This window comes from Scyliorhinus canicula, chromosome 2 (assembly GCF_902713615.1).
Source record: "Scyliorhinus canicula chromosome 2, sScyCan1.1, whole genome shotgun sequence".
NCBI lineage: Eukaryota > Metazoa > Chordata > Chondrichthyes > Carcharhiniformes > Scyliorhinidae > Scyliorhinus > Scyliorhinus canicula.
Window position 1 is genome coordinate 74,159 of NC_052147.1, and position 19,904 is coordinate 94,062.

Here is a 19,904-nt window from a genome sequence, read left to right on the forward strand (position 1 = left end):
ATAATATGCTTGATCCCTTAGCTTTCGGACGTTCGCAAGAGGAACCGAAGCAACAGCACAGCAAGACCCCACAAAGGAAGAGAAGAGAAGAGAAGAGACAGAGAAGATGAAGAGCACTCCGATTGCTCTGTTTTTAGCTATTGTGGCACCTGTGTGGTTGCGCGTGGACACGGACTCCTTTTCCCACAGTACAACGTTTGCTAACTTCTCCCAAACCCAGACCACCCCCAGCCCAGTCAATGGTAACAGTACCCCGACCTGGTGTACCAGATTTCTGACATGGTACTCCTTGTCGTATATAATAGAATCACTTTTGGTGACTGCAGTTCTATGTATTATAGTCCAAACCCTCAGGATGAGGAAATGGAAAAGGAGAGCCCACCACTTTCGTGCCTCAATAGTGTACAGAGTACAATCCCCCATTTTCGGATTCCACCAATCCCCCCAATCCCTTGATGTGTAATAAAGGATTTAATTTTGATACGATCTGTGAATAAAGACTATTGCAGATGTATTATAATGTTCTGTGCTTGACTGCCGAGTCAGAAAATGAAATGTAAAGATGTTGTTGGATGAATGAGTAAGGGTTTAGAATGTTGTAGAATGTTTAAATATGAGATGAGAGTAGTTTATTGAGATAGTTAGAGGTTCCCGATTGCAATTGGTAATGCATGTCCCCTTTGACATAGCGCCAATCAGAAATTGTTAGTTAAAATGTTTTTGCCATAGTTGAGGAAAGGATAGAAGCCATGGAACTCGCTGAGGTCAGGGGACCCAAAGACACTGTAATCCTTCATGATTTCTCATGAGGATCACAAGGAGGGAGTGTAGCCACCGAAGTTGGCCATTCCCTAAATACAAAATGGAGGAACGCAAAGCTTACAGGTTAAAATGGACAATGTTTGCAGCACCAGCAGGCTGCACCAAACAAATGTGGATTCTGTCTGCTAAGAGAGCAGACAGCACCGAAACAAACATTCTGCATACTAATAAGGTAATCTCCGGGATATTTAACATAGCAATGGAATGATCCCAGGGACAATGGACACAAATGGGGAAGTGATCGCAACAGTGTATGAGAAACCAGACACCCCGGCACCAGCGGGGTCCGAAAACAAAGCACCTGAAAGCTCCCCCAGTAGCCAAGGAACAGCCTCAGTATTGGGGGGATTCAAACATATCGATTGGGAAGAGACCCAATCGATTCCGAGCAGGTAAAGGAGTCCACCCAAAGGGGCGCGGATCCCTGGGACCTATAAAAGACAGGTCCCACACTTAGTTCGTTCTTCTGAACCAGTCCTCCTCTCCTTAACCAGCCCTCCTCTCTGGACCAGCATTTCGACCAGCTTTGCCAAGAAGACCTTGAACGAGAAAGAGGAGAGGTTTGGGACATCAGCCGCCAGCAAGTAAGTCTCACAATGATCGCTACCAGAGATAGACACAACTGACCCCTTTTTAACCCGTACCAACCTGAAGTCTGCAGACCAGAGCAGAGCAAGAGGCCTTGTCCCCTGATCCGGCAGTTCCCTTTGAGATAAGTATTGGTTTATTTAGCGGTAGGAATAGTTCAATCCTCTTAGCGTGTGCACGGGTAGTATTATAATTATATTATAATAAACTCAGTTGTTTGGACTTACTAATTGGTGTATGGTTTTATTGCTTTGAACTTGACCTTGAAACTTGTGGCGGTATCTTAACGATACCTGGCGACTCCAGAGCTAAGTAACGAAATGGAGCCAAATTGAGTGTTAAGCACACTCACCCAGAACGAGCAACATCACCAATGTCGCACAGCTTCCACAATGGCTTGGGTCTCCTTTTCGACAGAGGAGTGCCGAATTTCGGAGGTATGGAGGGTGCAGGAAAAGAAAGCCATGGGTCTGCCCGCCTGGTTGAGGGTGGCGGCCAGAGCTATGCCTGAAGCATCACACTCCACCTGAAAGGAGAGGGTCTTGTCGACTGTGTGCAGGGTGGCCTTGGCAATGTCTGCCTTGATGTGGTTGAAGGCCTGGTGGGCCTCAGACGTCAGGGGAAAAACTGTGGACGTGATGAGTGGGCGGGCCTTGTCCGCACAATTAGGGACCCACTGGGCGTAATAGGAGAAAAACCCCCAGGCATCGTTTCAGGGCCTTGGGGCAGTGGGGTAGAGGGAGTTCCAGGAGGGGGCACATGCGGTCGGGGTCGGGCCCTAGAACTCCATTTTCCACTACGTAGACAAGGATGGCTAAGCGGTTGGTGTGGAACACACATTTCTCCTTATTGTAGGTGAGGTTAAGGAGTTTGGCGGTATGGAGGAATTTTTGAAGGTTTGCGTCGTGGTCCTGCTGATCATGGCTGCAGATGGTGACATTATCCAAGTACGGGAAGGTGGCCCGCAGCCCATAGTGGTCAAGCATTCGGTCCATCTCTCGCTGGAAGACCGAGACACCATTGGTAAGGCCGATGGGAACTCTTAAGGAAATGATGGAGGCGGCCAGTTGCTTCGAAGGTAGTTTATTGGCTGTCCTCCAGGCGGATGGGAAGCTGGTGGTAGGCGTACTTCAAGTCTACTGTGGAAAAGACTCGATACTGCGTAATCTGATTGACCATGTCAGATATGCGTGGGAGGGGGTACGCGTGAGCTGCGTGTACCGGTTGATGGTCTGACTGTAGTCAATGACCATCCTGTGCTTCTCCCCAGTCTTCACTACCACTACCAGGCTTGCGGTGAGCTTGAGTCGGCAGCTGGTGGGGCCAACGATACCCATGAGGGTGCCGCGCGGTCGAGGTGTAGGCCTCCAGATTACGGGAGGCCACTTCTAGTGAATTAGCAAGATGCCTAGTCTCTGCAAGATCGAGCGTACCCCCTTCCAATAGTCTCTGGCGAATGTACGTAGACTTCATGCCCATGACATAAGCATCTCTGATTAATAGTTTGATGTGTTGGACTGCCTAAACTGCCTGGCAGCCACAGTTCCTACCGAGAATCTGTAGAGCCTGCAAGAAATCGTCCAGAGTCTCCCGCGGGAGTTGCCATCTCGTGGCCAGGAGGTGCCTGGCATACACTTCATTCACCGACTTAACATAACGTCCCTTTAGTAGCATCATTGCTTCTGAGTAGGTGGGCGCATCCCGAATGAGGGGGAAAATTTCAGGGCTCACCCGTGAGTAGAGGACTTGGAGCTTCTGTGGGTCTGACAGTTCTTCAGTGGCTGCTCTGAAGTAGCCTTCGAAGCAGGCTAGCCAGTGGTCAAACGTGGACGTGGCATTGGCTGAGTGAGGTGCTCCAGGCGATCATTCTTGATTAGGAAGTCCATCTTTTAAAACCTTGTGCAATAAATTGATGTACCGTCAATTACCACGAGACGAGAATGGTGAAACAATCGAGGCTTTATTGCACAAGATGTTGTGCCTCCTGCAGCTGGAACCAGAATGGGAGCAATGCAGGAGAGCATACACTTTTATACACCGCCTGCTGGGAGGAGGCAGCAGGCTGGGATTTACCATGGTACCTCTAATACATGGTACCATAATACATGCAATGTGTTACTAGTGGTGTTTACAACAATGTTTTTTCCTCACATCCCCTCTAAACCTCCTGTCCCTTACCTTAAATCTCTTCCCCCTGGTCATTAATCCCTCCACCAAGGGGAAAAGTTTCTTCCTGTCTACTCTATCTATGCCCCTCATAATTTCATACAACTCAATCACGTCCCTCATCAGTCTCCTCTGCTCCAAGGAAAACAACCAGTCCAAAGATGTGCGGGTTAGGTGGATTGGCCATGCTAAATTGCCCATAGTGTCCTAAAAAGTAAGGTTAGGGGGGGGGGGGGGTTGTTGGGTTACGGGTATAGGGTGGATACGTGGGTTTGAGTCGGGTGATCATTGCTCGGCACAACATCGAGGGCCGAAGGGCCTGTTCTGTTCTATGTTCTAACCCCAGTCTATCCAATCTCTCTTCATAGCTAAAACTCTCCAGCCCAGGCAACATCATGGTAAATCTCCTCTGCACCCTTTCCAGTGCTATCACATACCTCCGTTAATGTGGATTCCAGAACTGCACACAATACACTCGCTGTGTCCTAACCATCGTTTTTTACAGTTCCAGCATAACTTCCCTGCTCTTAAACTTTATACTTTGGCTAATAAAGACAAATATACCATATTCCTTCCTAACTACTGTATCTACCATCTCTGCTACCTTAAGGGACGGGTGTACATGTACACCAAGGTCCCTCTGATCCTCGGTTCTTCCAGGATCCTGCCCTTTATCATGTATTCCTTTGCCTTGTTTGTCCTGCCCAAGTGCATCACCTCACACTTATCCAGATTGAATTCCATTTGCCACTGATCAGCCCATCTGACCAGCCCGTCTATATCCTCCTGTAATCGAAGGCTATCCTCCTCACTATTTACCACCCCACCAATTTCTGTATCATCCACAAACTTACTGATCACCCCTCCTACATTCATGTATCATTCATATAAACCACAAACAGCAAGGGCCCCAGCACTGAACCCTGTGGGACCCCACTGGACACAGGCTAACAGTCAGAAAAACACCCCTCGACCATCACCCTCTGCTTCCTGCCACTCAGCCTATTTTAGATCCAATTTGCCAATTTTCCTTTTATCCCATGGGTTCTTACCTTCGCTATCAGGCTCCCACGTGGAACCTTATCAAAAGTCTTGCTGAAATCCAAGGAGATTACATCAAATGTATTTCCCTCATCTACCCACCTGGTCACCGCTTCGAAAAATGTAATCAAGTTGGTCAGACATGATTGCCTTTAATAAGGACATGGGGAGTCCACAACGAGTAAAAATAAGAATATAATTTTATTTACAAACAAAATATATGCACTTCTCAATACACCCCTACCGGGTTCCTGCTTGGTCAGTGCTTTACTGGCCGACCTTATATACACTGGGTAATTGAGATACCCTGCCCCTAGCGGCAGTGCTCATACTCTGTAATGACCATGGGAAAGACAAGCATTCCCACCCCGCAGGACCCATGCGGGATATTAAACACCCCTTTAAAAAACCATTCCGACTGTTCTTTTTCAAAAGAATTTTCCAATTAAGGAGCAATCTATCGTGGCCAATCTACCTACCCTGTACATCTTTGAGTTGTGTGGGTGAGACCCACCAGACACAGGGAGAATGTTCAAATTCCACATGGACAGTGACCCAGGTGCCGGGATCGAACTCGGATCCATGACGCCGTCAGGTAGCAGTGCTAACCACTGTGCCAGCGTGCCACCCTTGTGCTGAATGTACTTGATTAATCTGTCTCCCCAAATGCAGATTCAGTCTCTCAGAATTGCTCCCAATAGTTTCCCTACCATTGAAGTTAGTCCGACTGGCTTGTAGTTTATGCTTTATTTCTTCTTGAATAATGGTACCACATTGGCTATCCAATGTGGCGCCTCTCCAGTAGCCAGAGAGGAATTGAAAATTATTGCTAGCACCCCTATTTCCTCCCTTGCTTTACTCAGCAGCCTGGGATATATTTCATCTGGCCCTGGATATTTATCTACCTTTAAGCCTGCCAGACCATTCAGAATCTCTTCTGTCTAAATTAATCTCTTTAATTTTATTACAGTCCCTCTTCTTGATTTCTATACCCATACCGTTCCTCTCACGAGTGAACACCAGCAAAGTGTTCATTTAAAATCCTACCTACAACCTCCGGCTCCACACACACATTGCCACTGTGGTCCTTACTGGGCCAGACTCTTTCCCTAGTTATCTTTTACCCTGAACGTACTTGTAAAACAATTTAGGATTTTCCTTTATTTTACCTGCCAGCATCCTTTCATGTCTCCTTTTTGTTCTCCTAATTTCCTTTTGAGTGGTAAAGCGAAAAGTACTGGAAGTCTGCAGAGGGATTTGGATAGGTTAAGTGAATGGGCTAGGGTCTGGCAGATGGAATACAATGTTGACAAATGTGAGGTTATCCATTTTGGTAGGAATAACAGCAAACAGGATTATTATTTAAATGATAAAATATTAAAGCATGCTGCTGTGCAGAGAGACCTGGGTGTGCTAGTGCATGAGTCACAGAAAGTTGGTTTACAGGTGCAACAGGTGATTAAGAAGGCGAATGAAATTTTGTCCTTCATTGCTAGAGGGATGGAGTTTAAGACTAGGGAGGTTATGTTGCAATTGTATAAGGTGTGAGTGAGGCCACACCTGGAGTATTGTGTTCAGTTTTGGTCTCCTTACTTGAGAAAGGACGTACTGGCACTGGAGGGTGTGCAGAGGACATTCACTAGGTTAATCCCAGAGCTGAAGGGGTTGGATTATGTGGAGAGGTTGAGTAGACTGGGACTGTACTCATTAGAATTTAGAAGGATGAGGAGGGATCTTATAGAAACATATAAAATGATGAAGGGAATAGATTGTTTCCACTGGTGGGTGAAAGCAGAACTGGGGGCATAGCCTCAAAATAAGGGGAAGTAGATTTAAGACTGAGTTTAGGAGGAACGTCTTCACCCAAAGGGTTGTGAATCTATGGAATTCCTTGCCCAGTGAAGCAGTAGAGGCTCCTTCATTAAATGTTTTTAAGGTAAAGATAGATAGTTTTTTGAAGAATAAAGGGATCAAGGGTTATGGCGTTCGAGCTGGAAAGTGGAGCTGAGTCCACAAAAGATCAGCCATGATCTCATTGAATGGTGGAGCAGGCTCGAGGGGCCAGATGGCCTACTCCTGCTCCTAGTTCTTATGTGTTCCCTTTTGCATATTCTATACACCTCTCGGTCTTCTGCTGATTTGAGACCTCAATATCTGCCATAAGCCTCCCTTTTTCTCATGATGCAATGCTGTATATCCCTCGATATCCAGGGTTCACTGGATTTGCTGGTCCCACACTTTTTCTTCATTGAAACATGTTGTCCCTGTATGTAGAAAAACACATAGGAAATAGGAGCAGGCGGAGGCCATTCGGCCCTTCGAGCCTGCTCCACCACTCATTATGATCATGGCTGATCATCAAGTTCAATATCCTGATCCCACCTTCCCTCCTACCCCTTGATCCCTTTAGCCCCAAAAGCTGTATCTAGTTCCTTCTTGAAATTACACAACGTTTTGGCCTCAACTACTTTCTGTGGTAGCGAATTTCACAGGTTCACCGCTCTCTGGGTGAAGACATTTCTCCTCACCTCAGTCCTAAAAGGTTTACCCCCTTTTCTTCAAACTATGACCCTATACTCAAATCCTCTCGCTATGAAGGCCAACATACAATTTTCCTTCTTTACTGCCTGCTGTACCTGCATGCTTACTTTCGGCGACTGATGCACGAGGACACCAAGGTCTCGCTGAGTATCCACCTTTCTCAATTTACACCCATTTAAATAAGAATCTGCCGTCCTATTTTTGCAACCAAAGCAGATAACCTCACATTTATCCACATTATACTGCATCTGTCATGCATGTGCCCACTCACTCAGCCTGTCCAAATCCCACTGAAGCATCTCTGCATCCTCCTCACAGCTCACCCTCCCACCCAACTTTGTATCATCTGCAAATTTGGAGATAATACATTTAGTTCCATTGTCCAAATCATTAATACACAATGTGAACAGTTGGGGTACCCCACTAGTCCCTGCCTGCCAATCGAAAAAAGACCCATTTATTCCAACTTTTAGCTTCCTGTTCGCTAACCAGTTTTCTACCCATCTCAATACACTAGGACTCACAAAATAATAGTGCGAGAAAGCCCTTCAGCTCATTGAGTCCACACCGCCGCATGAAAGGCACCTGATATGCCAATATTAATCCCATTTGCCAGCACTTGGCCCATAGCCTTGAATGCTGTGACGTGCCAAGTGCTCATCCAGGTACTTTTTAAAGGATGTGAGGCAACCCGCCTCTACCACCCTCCCAGGCAGTGCCTTCTACCCACAATCCAATGCGCTTTAACTTTACTTAGTCATTTGTCAACCACCAGTTATCCCTGGTCAACTCTACTAGTTGCATCTTCAAAGAATTCTCGTAGATTTGTTCAGCATGATTTTCGTTTTGTAAACCCATGCTGATTTTGTCTGATTACACCACAGCTTTCCAAATGCTGTGCTATGAAATCCTTGATAATGGAGTCTGCCAATTTCCCTACTACCGACGTTAGGCTCACTGGTCTATAGTCTCCTGTTTTCTCTCTACCACTCTTTTTGAATAGCGGGGTTACATTCACTACCCTCAAATCTGCAAAAACCATTCCAGAGTCCAAAAAATTTGGAGAATGACCACCAATGGATCTACTATTTCTAGGGCCACTTCCTCATTACTCTGGGATGGAGATTATCAGACCCTGGACACTTATCCACCTTCATTCCCATTAACGCTAGCACAGTGGTTAGCACAGTTGCTTCACAGCTCCAGGCCACTGGGTTTGATTCCCAGCTTGGGTCACTATCTGTGAAGTCTGCACGTTCTCCACGTGTCTGCGTGGGTTTCCTCTGGGTGCTCCAGTTTCCTCCCATAAGTCCTGAAAGACGTGCTGTTAGGTAATTTGGACACTCTTGAATTCTCCCTCAGTGTGCCCGAACAGGTGCCAGAATGTCCAGCTCGCATGCAGTGGTCACCCTTGTGGACAGTGGAAAGCACTACCGTGGGCAGGAGTCAGACATTGTCAGGCGATGTGGAGCACCAAAGCTCATCACAGAGCGGGTTGTCATCGTCCTCCATCCCACGGACCAGACCTGCTGTTACTGCCAACCCAGGGCCTGCACCCTGTAGTGCAGCAGGTATGTATTACTGAGGGAGTTGCAGGCGGGGGATGGCCAGATGAGGGGGTGGGATGCAGTGTCTATGCCCAGGGTGAGTTTCCTCACAGTTGGTGAACCCAGGAAGGCAATCAGAGCATCCCATGCACGTTGGCTCTGGCGCACATGTCGTGAGCCCTCCCGTACCCGCCTGAACCCCATGTCTTGCCCATCCTCCTCCTCCCAAGTGTTCTCCTATTCAGACGTGGTTTGGCATTCCTCTGCCTCAAGCACATAGCCTCTGCTGTGCAATGTTGTGGAGGACACAGGATGCCACCACAATGGGGGCACACTTTCTGCATCATACTCCCCCACCCCACCCAGTATCCGAGTCAACGCCCAGCTAAGCCTCTGTGTCCGACCTCCTCTCTCTCCCTCATCAGCAATGACGCCGGTTTCACGATGTTTAAAAGCACAAGTGAACCTCGCCGTCGCAAACTCGGCGCATCAGAGGCAGAGATTCACGGAGGCCCCGCACAATACCGGGTTAGGCCTGCTAATGATATGCAAACGGTGTTTACTGTATGTGCATTCCGGAACGCATTGATGTCGCTGTCGAGGTGATGGGAGAACTGAGATTTGGTGCCAAATCGGCACCCGCCTTGATTTCACCGTCGGATCTGATTCTCCACCCAATCACGTTTCCCAATTCCAGCATCGGCCAACAGAGAATTCTGCCCCTCTTGTTCCAGGTGAAATGCTCAAGGCAGGAACCTCCACTCATTCTGTCCTGTCATTCAATTAGATTATGGCTGATCTGTATTTGAATTTCAATTATCCACCTTGTTTCAATTTCAGAGCACCTTTCACAGAATCACGAATTGTTACTCTGTGGAGGGAGGCTATTCAGCTTCTCAATTCTGCAAGTTCTTTGAATGAGCATCGCCACCCTGCCTTTCCTCTGCACCTCGTTTCTATTCAAATAGTCATCTGATGTCCTCTTGAATGCTTCAATTCAATCTGCCTCCACCAAACGTCCAGGCAGTCCTTTCCAGACCCGAGTCACTCGCAGTGTGAAAAGGTTCTTCTCACATCATATTTGCTTCTTTTGCAACTTACTTTGAATCTGCCCCGAAGGTTCGCAATCCTTTTACGAGCAGGAACAGTTTTCCCCTATCTAATCCATCCAGCCCCCTCAGCATTTTGAACATCTTTATCAAATCTCCCCTTTGCCTCCACTACAAAAGAGCAGGATCCAATCTCCCCTCATAAATAAAGTTTCTCATTCCTGGAACCATTCTTGTAAATCTCCTCTACACTTTCTCCAATGCACTAACAACCTTCCTTTATACTCCTATTAATGAAGCATAGGATACTGTATGCTTTATTCACTGCTCTCTTCACTGATCCTGTCACCTTTAATGACTTATGCGTATATATACCCAGGTCCTTCTGCTCCTCAACACATTTTAGATTTGTACCTCTAATTTTATATTGTCTCTTCATGTTCTTCTAACCAAATTTAATCACTTCGCACTTCTCCGTATTGAACTTCAACTGTCATCCATCTGTCTACTCTATCAAATTGGCCGTGTCCTCTGGGGTTCAACACTGTCCTCTTCACAGTTTACAATGCTTCCAAGTTTTATATCATCCACAAACTTTGATGCTATCCCCTGCAAAGATCTAGGTTATTTATACATAGGGAAGAGCAATAGTTCCTATACCAAGCTCTGGGAACAACTTAAAAACCTTTCCCCAGTCTAAGAAATATCCATGAATCATTACTCTGTTTATTACTCACAAACGTTGTCACTGTTCACCGAGCAAAAAACTCGGTTTTGACTATTTGTCTTGACCAAACGGCTTTAGCAGAGGGGGGGAGAATTCCAGATTTCTCTTTGTGTGAAAGTGTTTTCTGACATCACCCCTGACGTTCCTAACTTTAAATTTAAGGTAATACATCGACCCCCCCCCCCCCCCCCTCTTTCTAACCACCTTGTCAAATTGGGCAGCACGGTAGCATGGCGGTTAGCACAGTTGCTTCACAGCTCCAGGGTCCCAGGTTAGATTCCCGTCTGTGCGGAGTCTGCACGTTCTCCCCGTATCTGCGTGCGTTTCCTCCGGGTGCCCTAGTTTCCTCCCAGTCCAAAGATGTGCAGGTTAGGTGGATTGGCCATGCTAAATTGCCCTTCAATTAGGTGGGGATAGGGTGGAGGTGCGGGATTAAGTGGGGTGCTCTTTCCAAGAGCCGTGCAGACTCGATGGGCCGAATAACCTCCTTCTGCACTGTAAATTCTACGAAATCCTTGAGCATAAACAACTCAATTCGATCATTTTATGATTTTCTATATTCAAGGTAATATAAGCTTAGTTTAACACCTTTAGCTCAAGTATCATTCTGCTGACCCTAACCCTAACCCTTCAGCCCTTTCCTCCCCTCAGGAATAACAATATTGTGGTACACCATTTACTGTGCAACTTGATACCAGTTTGAATGCATTGCGCTCGATTCCTTTATCCAATTCATTGATGACATTAAGTCCAGACTTTGGGAAAAAGGTCAAGATCTTAAAGTAAAAACTTTAATAAAGATATTCAGACACAAATGTAATTAATCAGGTTATCATGAAATATATATCATTTAACCTTTTTAATTAATTCAAACTTTACATTGGACTTTCAAAATGGCATCAACATCCAAAATATTTTGGGTGGAACTTTCAATTCAGAACTAAATGCCATGGCGGGGAGAGGACAGGGAGAGTTTCTGCCACCGATGCTGACGGTAATTTGCAATCCCAGCCTCATCCATGATGCAGTCGGGGCTTCCCAATGTTTCGTCAGTGGGGAGCCTGGACGGTGCACATCCTGCGAACATATCCGGGCCTTTGGTAGGAAAACAACTTTTCAACTCCTGCCGCATTGTTCATCCACACCCCAACCCTATCAAACCGGCTTGGGGGGGGGGGGGGGGGGGGGGGGGGGGGAATTCCACCCTTTGAGTGACTCAATTGGTTTTCCAATAAAGCAGAACAGCAAAATGTTCACAAAGGGGTTTCCACTTTAACTGTTCATGTGTGGGTGTTTTTAAATAAATTTAGAGTACCCAATTCTTTTTTGTCCTATTAAGGGACAATTTAGAGTGGCCAATCCACCAAGCCTGCACATCTTTGGGCTGTGGGGGCGAAACCCACGCAGACATGGGTGAATGTGCAAACTCCACATGGACAGTGACCCAGAGCCGGGATCGAGCCCGGGTCCTCAGCACTGTGAGGCAGCAGTGCTAACCACTGCCCCACCATGCCGCCCGAGTCCTCAGCATTGTGAGGCAGCAGTGCTAACCACTGTGCACCAGTGCCACCCAGGTCCTCAGCACCGTCAGGCAGCAGTGCTAACCACTGCATCACCACGTCACCCCTATGTGTGGGTTGTAATAGAAATGTTTACCAAGTCGGATTTTAAGAACCAACAAAGAACGACTAAAAATTAAAGAGGGAGAAAGTAGAATATGAGAGAAAGCAAGCTAGTAACATAAAATCCCAGAGTTTCTGTAAGGATTTAAAGAGGAACAAAGTAACTAAATCTAGTTCTGTAGGGTCATATGGAGCTGAAACGTTAATTCTGTTTTCCCCTCCACAGATCCTGCCAGACCCGAGTTAATCCAGCAGCTTCTGTTTTTATAAATAAAGCCAGTGTTGGTCCTTTGGAGTCTGCAGAATTGATCATGGAAACCAGGGAAAGACAGCGGAATTAAACAGATACTTTGTGCATGTCTTCATTATAGAAAACTTGTGAAACTTCCCAAAGATTCACGAAAATTAAGAGGTGAATGGTCGCAAGGAACTTAAAACAATCACCACCCCAGGGAAAAGGTACTGGGAAAATTACAGGCCTAAATAGCTGATGCATTGGTTATAACCTTCAAAAATTCTTCAGATTCTGGAAGGGTCCTTGTGGATTTCAAATAATTAATGTAACAACTTTATTCAAGAAAAGAGAGAGATAGAAATCCTATCAGCTGAACATCCATCGTAGGGAAATTGTACTGCTTAGCATTGCTGTCTCACAATGTCAGGGATCCAGATTCGATTCTAGTCTTGGGTGACTGTGTGGAGTTTACACGTTCTCGTCGTGTCTGCATGGGTTCTATCCGGGCCTTCCGGTTTCTTCCCACAGTCCAAAAGTCTGCAGGTTAGATGGACTGGCCATGCTAAAATTACCCATTAGTGTCCAAAGATGTGCAGATTAGGTGGAGTTACGGGGATAAAGCACAGTAAGAAGTCTTACAACACCAGGTTAAAGTCCAACAGGTTTGTTTCAAACACGAGCTTTCGGAGCGCAGCTCCTTCCTCAGGTGAATGGAGAGGTATGTTCCAGAAACATTTATATAGACAAAGTCAGAGATGCTGGACAATGCTTGGAATGCGAGCATTTGGAGGTAATCAAATCATTACAGATGCAGGGAGAGGGATAATCACAGGTTAAAGAGGTGTAAATTGTCTCAAGCCAGAACAGTTGGTAGGATTTTGCAAGTCCAGGCTAGATGGTGGGGGGTGGATGTAATGTGACATGAATCCAAGATCCCGGTTGAGGCCGCACTCATGCATGTGGAACTTAGCTATAAGTTTTTGCCCGGCAATTCTGCATTGTCGCGTGTCCTGAAGACGCCTTGGAGAACACTTACCCGGAGATCAGAGACTGAATGCCCTTGACTGCTGAAGTGTTCCCCGACTGGAAGGGAACATTCCTGCCTGGTGATTGTCGCACGATGCCCGTTCATTCGTTGTCGCAGTGTCTGCATGGTCTCGCCAATGTACCACGCTTCGGGACATCCTTTGCTGCAGCATAAGAGGTAGACTACATTGGTCGAGTCGCACGAGTATGTGCCGCGTACCTGGTGGGTGGTGTTACCACATGTAATGGTGGTATCCAAGTCGATGATCTGGCATGTCTTGCAGAGATTGCCCTGGCAGGGTTGTGTGGTGTCGTGGTCGCTGTTCTGAAGGCTGGGTAATTTGCTGCAAACAATGGTTTGTTTGAGGTTGCGCGGTTGTTTGAAGGCCAGTAGTGGGGGTGTGGGGATGACCTTGGCAAGATGTTCATCTCCATTGATGATGTGTTGAAGGCTGCGAAGAAGATGTCATAGTTTCTCCGCCCCAGGAAAGTACTGGACGACGAAGTTTACTCTGTCAGTGGTGTCCCGTGTTTGTCTTCTGAGGAGGTCAGTGCGGTTTTTTGCTGTGGCGCATTGGAACTGTCGGTCGATGAGTCGAGCCCCATATCCCATTCGTACAAGAGCATCTTTCAGCATCTGTAGGTGTCTGTTACGCTCCTCCTCGTCTGAGCAGATCCTGTGTATACGGAGGGCTTGTCCATAGGGGATGGCTTCTTTAATGTGTTTCGGGTGAGAGCTGGAGAAGTGGAGCATCGTGAGGTTGTCTGTGGGCTTGCGGTAAAGCAAAGTGCTAAGGTGACCATCCTTGATGGAGATGGAGATGAGTGTGCCCAAGAATGCAACAGAATTTGGAGAATAGTCCCTGGTGAGTCTGATGGTGGGATGGAATTTATTGATCTCATCGTGAAGTCGTTTCAGTGATTCTTCGCTGTGGGTCCAAAGGAAAAAAAGTCATCGATGTATCTGGTGTATAACATCGGTTGCAGCTCCTGTGTGGTGAGGAAGTCGTGTTCAAACTTGTGCGTGAAGATGTTGGCATATTGAGGTGCAAATTTGGTCCCCGTGGCTGTTCCATGCATCTGGATGAAGAATTTGTTGTCGAAGGTGAAGACGTTGTGATCTAGAATGAAGCGGATGAGTTGCAGAATTACGTCTGGAGATTGGCAGTTGTCAGTGTTGAGGACTGAGGCTGTTGCAACAATGCCGTCGTCATGGGGGATGCTGGTGTAGAGTGCCGAGACATCCATTGTGACGAGGAATGTTCCTGGTTCAACTGGTCTATGGGTGCTGAGTTTCTGTAGGTAGTCCATCGTGTCGCGACAGAAGCTGGGTGTACCTTGTACGATGGGTTTCAAGAAGCCCTCGATGTGGCCAGAGAGATTCTCACACAGGGTCCCATTGCCTGAAATGGGCGGCCTGTTGTGTTGGCCTTGTGTATTTTTGGGAGGCAGTGGAGATCTCCAATGCGGGGATTATGTGGGATGAGAGCACGGAGGGTGCTCTGAAGGTCTGGATCCAAGGTCTTGATCAGTCTGTTGAGTTGGCGGATGTGTTCCTTGGTTGGATCTGCGGGTAACTGTCTGTAGTGTTCCTGGTTGTTGAGTTGTCGGTATACTTCTTTGCAGTAGTCCGTTCTATTCAGTATGACGGTGGCCCCTCCCTTGTCTGCTGGTTTGATGACGATGTTGCGGTTGGGTTTGAGAGCGCGGATGGCGTTGCGTTGTGCTTGGGTGACGTTCGGGGCTGCCTTGTGAATGCGACTGATGAATCTGGCATTGACACGACTTCTGATGGCTTCAGCATACATGTCGATTCTAGGGTAGCCCCATTCCGGAGGGGTCCAATTCGACTCTTTCCTTTTTGTTTGCTGCTCCGCAGATCTCGCGGTCTGCTGTTCCGGTTCATTGGTCGTCTCCTTGGGTTCGCTGTCGGCCTCTTGGTGTCTGTGGAAGAATTCCCAGAGCCTCATTCGCCTGATGAATTCCTCCGTGTCTGCCGCGAGACTGATGGGGTCCATTTTGGTGGTTGTGCAGAAATTGAGCCCTCTGCTGAGGGCTTCGATTTCATCTGGTTGAAGGGTGTAGTCTGACAAGTTGACAATAGATTTCCCTGTATTGTTTTCGACTGTGGTACTGGGGAGGCTTGGTTGCTGCTGGTGGTGATGCCGAGTTTCTCAAGCTTCCTGTTCTTGGTGTGCATATAGGTGGCATAGTATCGTTGGCGGTGTTACGCAGCTGGTCTGCTGTGTCCTGAGCGCAATTTGAGAATATGGCCTCCAGGGCAATCTCTGCAAGACATGCCAGATCATCGACTTGGATACCACCATTACACATGGTAACATCACCCACCAGGTACGCGGCACATACTCGTGCGACTCAACCAATGTAGTCTACCTCTTACGCTGCAGGAAAGGATGTCCCGAAGCGTGGTACATTGGCGAGACCATGCAGACACTGCGACAACGAATGAACGGGCATCGTGCGACAATCACCAGGCAGGAATGTTCCCTTCCAGTCGGGGAACACTTCAGCAGTCAAGGGCATTCAATCTCTGATCTCCGGGTAAGCATTCTCCAAGGCGGCCTTCAGGACACGCGACAACGCAGAATTGCCGAGCAAAAACTTATAGCTAAGTTCCGCACGCATGAGTGCGGCCTCAACCGGGATCTTGGATTCATGTCACATTACATCCACCACCCCACCATCTGGCCTGGACTTGCAAAATCCTACCAACTGTTCTGGCTTGAGACAATTCATACCTCTTTAACCTGTGATTATCCCTCTCCCTGGATCTGTAATGATTTGATTACCTGCAAATGCTCGCATTCCAAGCATTGTCCAGCATCTCTGACTTTGTCTATATAAACGTTTCTGGAACATACCTCTCCATTCACCTGAGGCAGGAGCTGCCCTCCGAAAGCTCGTGTTTGAAACAAACCTGTTGGACTTTAACCTGGTGTTGTAAGACTTCTTACTGTGTTCACCCCAGTCCAATGCCGGCATCTCTACATCGGGAATAAAGCAGGGATTGGGCCTAGGTAGGGGGCTGTTTCAGAGGGCCAGTGCAGACCTGATGGGCCAAATGTCCTCCTTCTGCACTGTAGGGTTTCTATTATATGATTCTAAAGTGTATGTATATGGATTTCCATTATAAATATTGTTACATGGATTTTCAATGTTAAATGCTGACTCAAAATCATAGCACAAGAATTAGACAGGAAGTGAATATATATGTATATGTAATGTGTACATTTTGAGTATGCACCCTCCAAACTGGTTCAGGGATTTCTTTTAACATTGCTCAATATACGTGTCAAAAGAACATTTTACATTATTAATAGTTAGCTAATTAAATACCATTTTTATTACTTGAAAATAATGATGTTGCATCAAAAGCACCCAGCAGTGCTTAAAAAAAAACAAGAACTGGCTTAAAACTGCACTCACAATGGAAGCTTGCAAAATAGGATCCATCTTCAGAGCGAGATAAAACAGAATGACAAGGGCTCAGAATAAAATCTGCTTCTGCACTGTAATAGGTGCCATGACCAGATTATGAAACTGAAAGAGCAGTCTTAGTGTGGATATGAAATTGGTTAAGTGGCAGAGAGCAGAAAGCCGTGATAAACAGTTACTTTTTAGACTGGAGGAAACTATATAGTGGTGTCCCCAGAGGTCACTATTAGGATTGCTGTTCTTTTTTGCTTTTATTAATAATTTCAATGCAGATGACACAAAACTAGGAAATGTAATAAGCAGGGAGAATGATAGTAACAGACTTCATGGCAGATGACATTTAAACACACAAGCAGTAAGTGATGCATTATGGGAGGAGAGGCAATACAAATGAAATAATGCAATTTTAAAGGGATACAGGAGTAGAGACTGTGGATATGCATACAATAGACTGCAGCGGTTGAAATAGGTAAGTCACCACCCTTTCTCAAGGGCAATTAAAGATGGGCAATACACGCTGGCCCAGCCAGCGATGCCTATAATAATAATATTAATAAAAAATACAAATCATTGGAAGTGAAGACAACTTATATTTAATGCAGTAAATCGTCCCAAGATGCTTCACAAAAGCATTAACAAAGAAAGTTTGACATTGGGCCACATAAGATATTGGAACATATGATCAAAAGCTTGGTCAAAGATTATAAAGAGCATCTTAAAGGTGGGGAACAAAGTAGTTCAGGAGAGATATTTAGGGAGGAGGAAATTCCAAAGCTTAAGGCCAAAGCAGCTGAATGTACAGCTGTCAATGGAAAAGTGATTAAAATCACATTTGGAGTTGCACAAAGATCTTGAAGGATTATAGGAATGGAAGAGAAAAAGGCCTGGAGGGATTTTAAATCAATGGCAATCAATGAAAATTAAGGACTTGGTGGATTGGGAAACAATATAGGTCAGCGAGTACAGGAGTGAGAAGTGAACAGGGTGAGGTACAGTCTAACTAGACAATTTAGAATATGGTCAGTAGAATTTTGGATGGCCTCTAATTTATGTAGATAGGAGGCTGGCAGGCACTGCGTTGGAATAGTCAACAGGCTGGTTTAGCTCACTCGGCTAAATCGCTGGCTTTTAAAGCAGGCCAGCAGCATGGTTCGATTCCCGTACCAGCCTCCCCGGACAGGCGCCGGAATGTGGCGACTAGGGGCTTTTCACAGTAACTTCATTGAAGCCTACTCGTGACAATAAGCGATTTTCATTTCAGGCAGGACAAGCTTTGAGAAGCTCGTTAAAAAGCATTCACAAAAACAACAAAACTATGGTAAATCTTTATAACTGCTTAGATCCCAGCTGGACTATGCTGTCCAATTCTGGGCTTCAGGATGGGTATGAAAACATGGGAGAGAATGCTGAAGAGATTTACTAAAACTGTCCCAGGAATGAGGACCTTCATTTATGAGGAGGGTTTGGGGAAGCTAGGAAGCCCTTCTTAGAGCAGGAAAGGTTACAGTGGAGATTTAACGGAGGTGTTAAAGATCATAAAGAGGTTTTGATAGAGTAAATTAGGAACTTTTTCCACCGGCAGGAGAATTAATAACTAGAGGACACCGATTAGAGGTAATTGTCAGAAGAACTGGAAGTGGGGGTGGGGGCGAGAGATGAGGAGAATGTTTTTTTGCCCTGCATTTTTGTTGGGCTGCCTGAAAATATGGTGGAATCAGATTCAATCGTAACTTTCAAAAAGGGAACTGGAAATATACTTGAAAAGGGGATATAACTAACTGCAAGCTGAGGAAAGAGCAGGGAATAAGGCAAACTGTATAATTCTTTCAAATGCTGAATAGGCACAATGTAGCAAATGATCCTGCTGATATGATTGAACTTGTGTCCTAAATACCAAAGTCTCTGGGAATAACGGCAAGAAGATAGTTAAATGTCAATAGCACAATTTCCTGCAATATAACATCAGTTATATTTTTAAAATAATACTGATTTGTAGATTAGAAAATTCCTTCATGTACAAACTGAATGATTAATTTCTGGTAACTTTGGCTCGCCAGAGATATAAAGTTATAAAAATATAAAGTAAATTCTCACCGTGGCCAGTCTCAGAAGTTAAATCACCAATCAAAATCAGGTTTAAAAGTGATCATTGCCCAATGCAAGGTGAGGGCTGGAATTTCAAGCTTTAGCCAGGAACTGATATAAAAATGGTTCATTATGGAGTATTATCCTCCAGCAGATATGTGTTAATGTCACAATGCTATATACAGTAGGCTTCCATACCAACACCTCCAAATTAATCAAGCAACTTCTGCCGGAGTCTGTCAGGAAGTGAAATGTCAGTGTGAATACTGACATCAATACAGCTAATAGAAGAAGGGAGTGAGTTGTGTTCTCCAGCATCACTGGTGAAATGACTATAATTTAGTGCACAGACTGAACTCAAGGTGCCTGGCTATGTTGGAGGGGGACCCTGATATCTCAGAGACAGGTAGAAAGAGCGTGCAAAGTTGTTGACCACGCTGCAGCTATCCTGCTCCTCAATCAGTGGCAGTAGAAAGGCAAGGAGCAGTAAGAGGAGGAGGAGTAGCTGGAGAGGGAGAGCTGCACAACAAGCTCGGGATAGGTAGTGGTAAATCCCTCCTGAAGTCTTCTGGAAAACAAAAGCAGAAAATGAAAACGATTAAAAGGCAGTGTTAGATTTCAGAGTAAATTCAAGCATAGAAACACTAACTTATCATAACCAACATTTTAACCTCAAAATGTAATATTTCATTGAATCCCTCGAACAGAAGGAGGCCATTCCACCCATTGAGTTTGTACTGACCCTCTGAGAGAGGACCCTATCTAGACAATTGCCCCATCCTATGCCCATAACTCAGTAACCCCACCTAACCATTGGACACTAAGGGGCAATTTAACATGGCCAAGCCACCTAACCTGCACATCTTTGGACTGTGAAACCAGAATACCTGGAGGATGTTAGCTATGAGGAGAGGCTGAATAAACTCAGATTGTTTTTGTTGGAAAGACAGAGGCTGAGGGGAGACCTGATTGAGGTGTTCAAAATTACAAGAGGTATAG

The 19,904-nt window shown here is 45.9% G+C and overlaps 1 protein-coding gene across 4 annotated transcripts in view; it reads right to left on the reverse strand.

Moving 5' to 3' along the window:
* Window positions 1-17,390: 17,390 nt before the first annotated feature.
* The window catches only part of syne3 (spectrin repeat containing, nuclear envelope family member 3), a 130,773-nt gene continuing 128,259 nt past the window's right edge, over window positions 17,391-19,904 (reverse strand). For all 4 annotated transcript variants that reach the window (XM_038821554.1, XM_038821545.1, XM_038821528.1 and 1 more), the window contains one exon: window positions 17,391-19,473. In XM_038821554.1, the coding sequence (XP_038677482.1) occupies window positions 19,276-19,473 (198 nt within the window). In that variant the 3' untranslated portion in view covers window positions 17,391-19,275. The remainder of the gene's footprint in view (window positions 19,474-19,904) is intronic.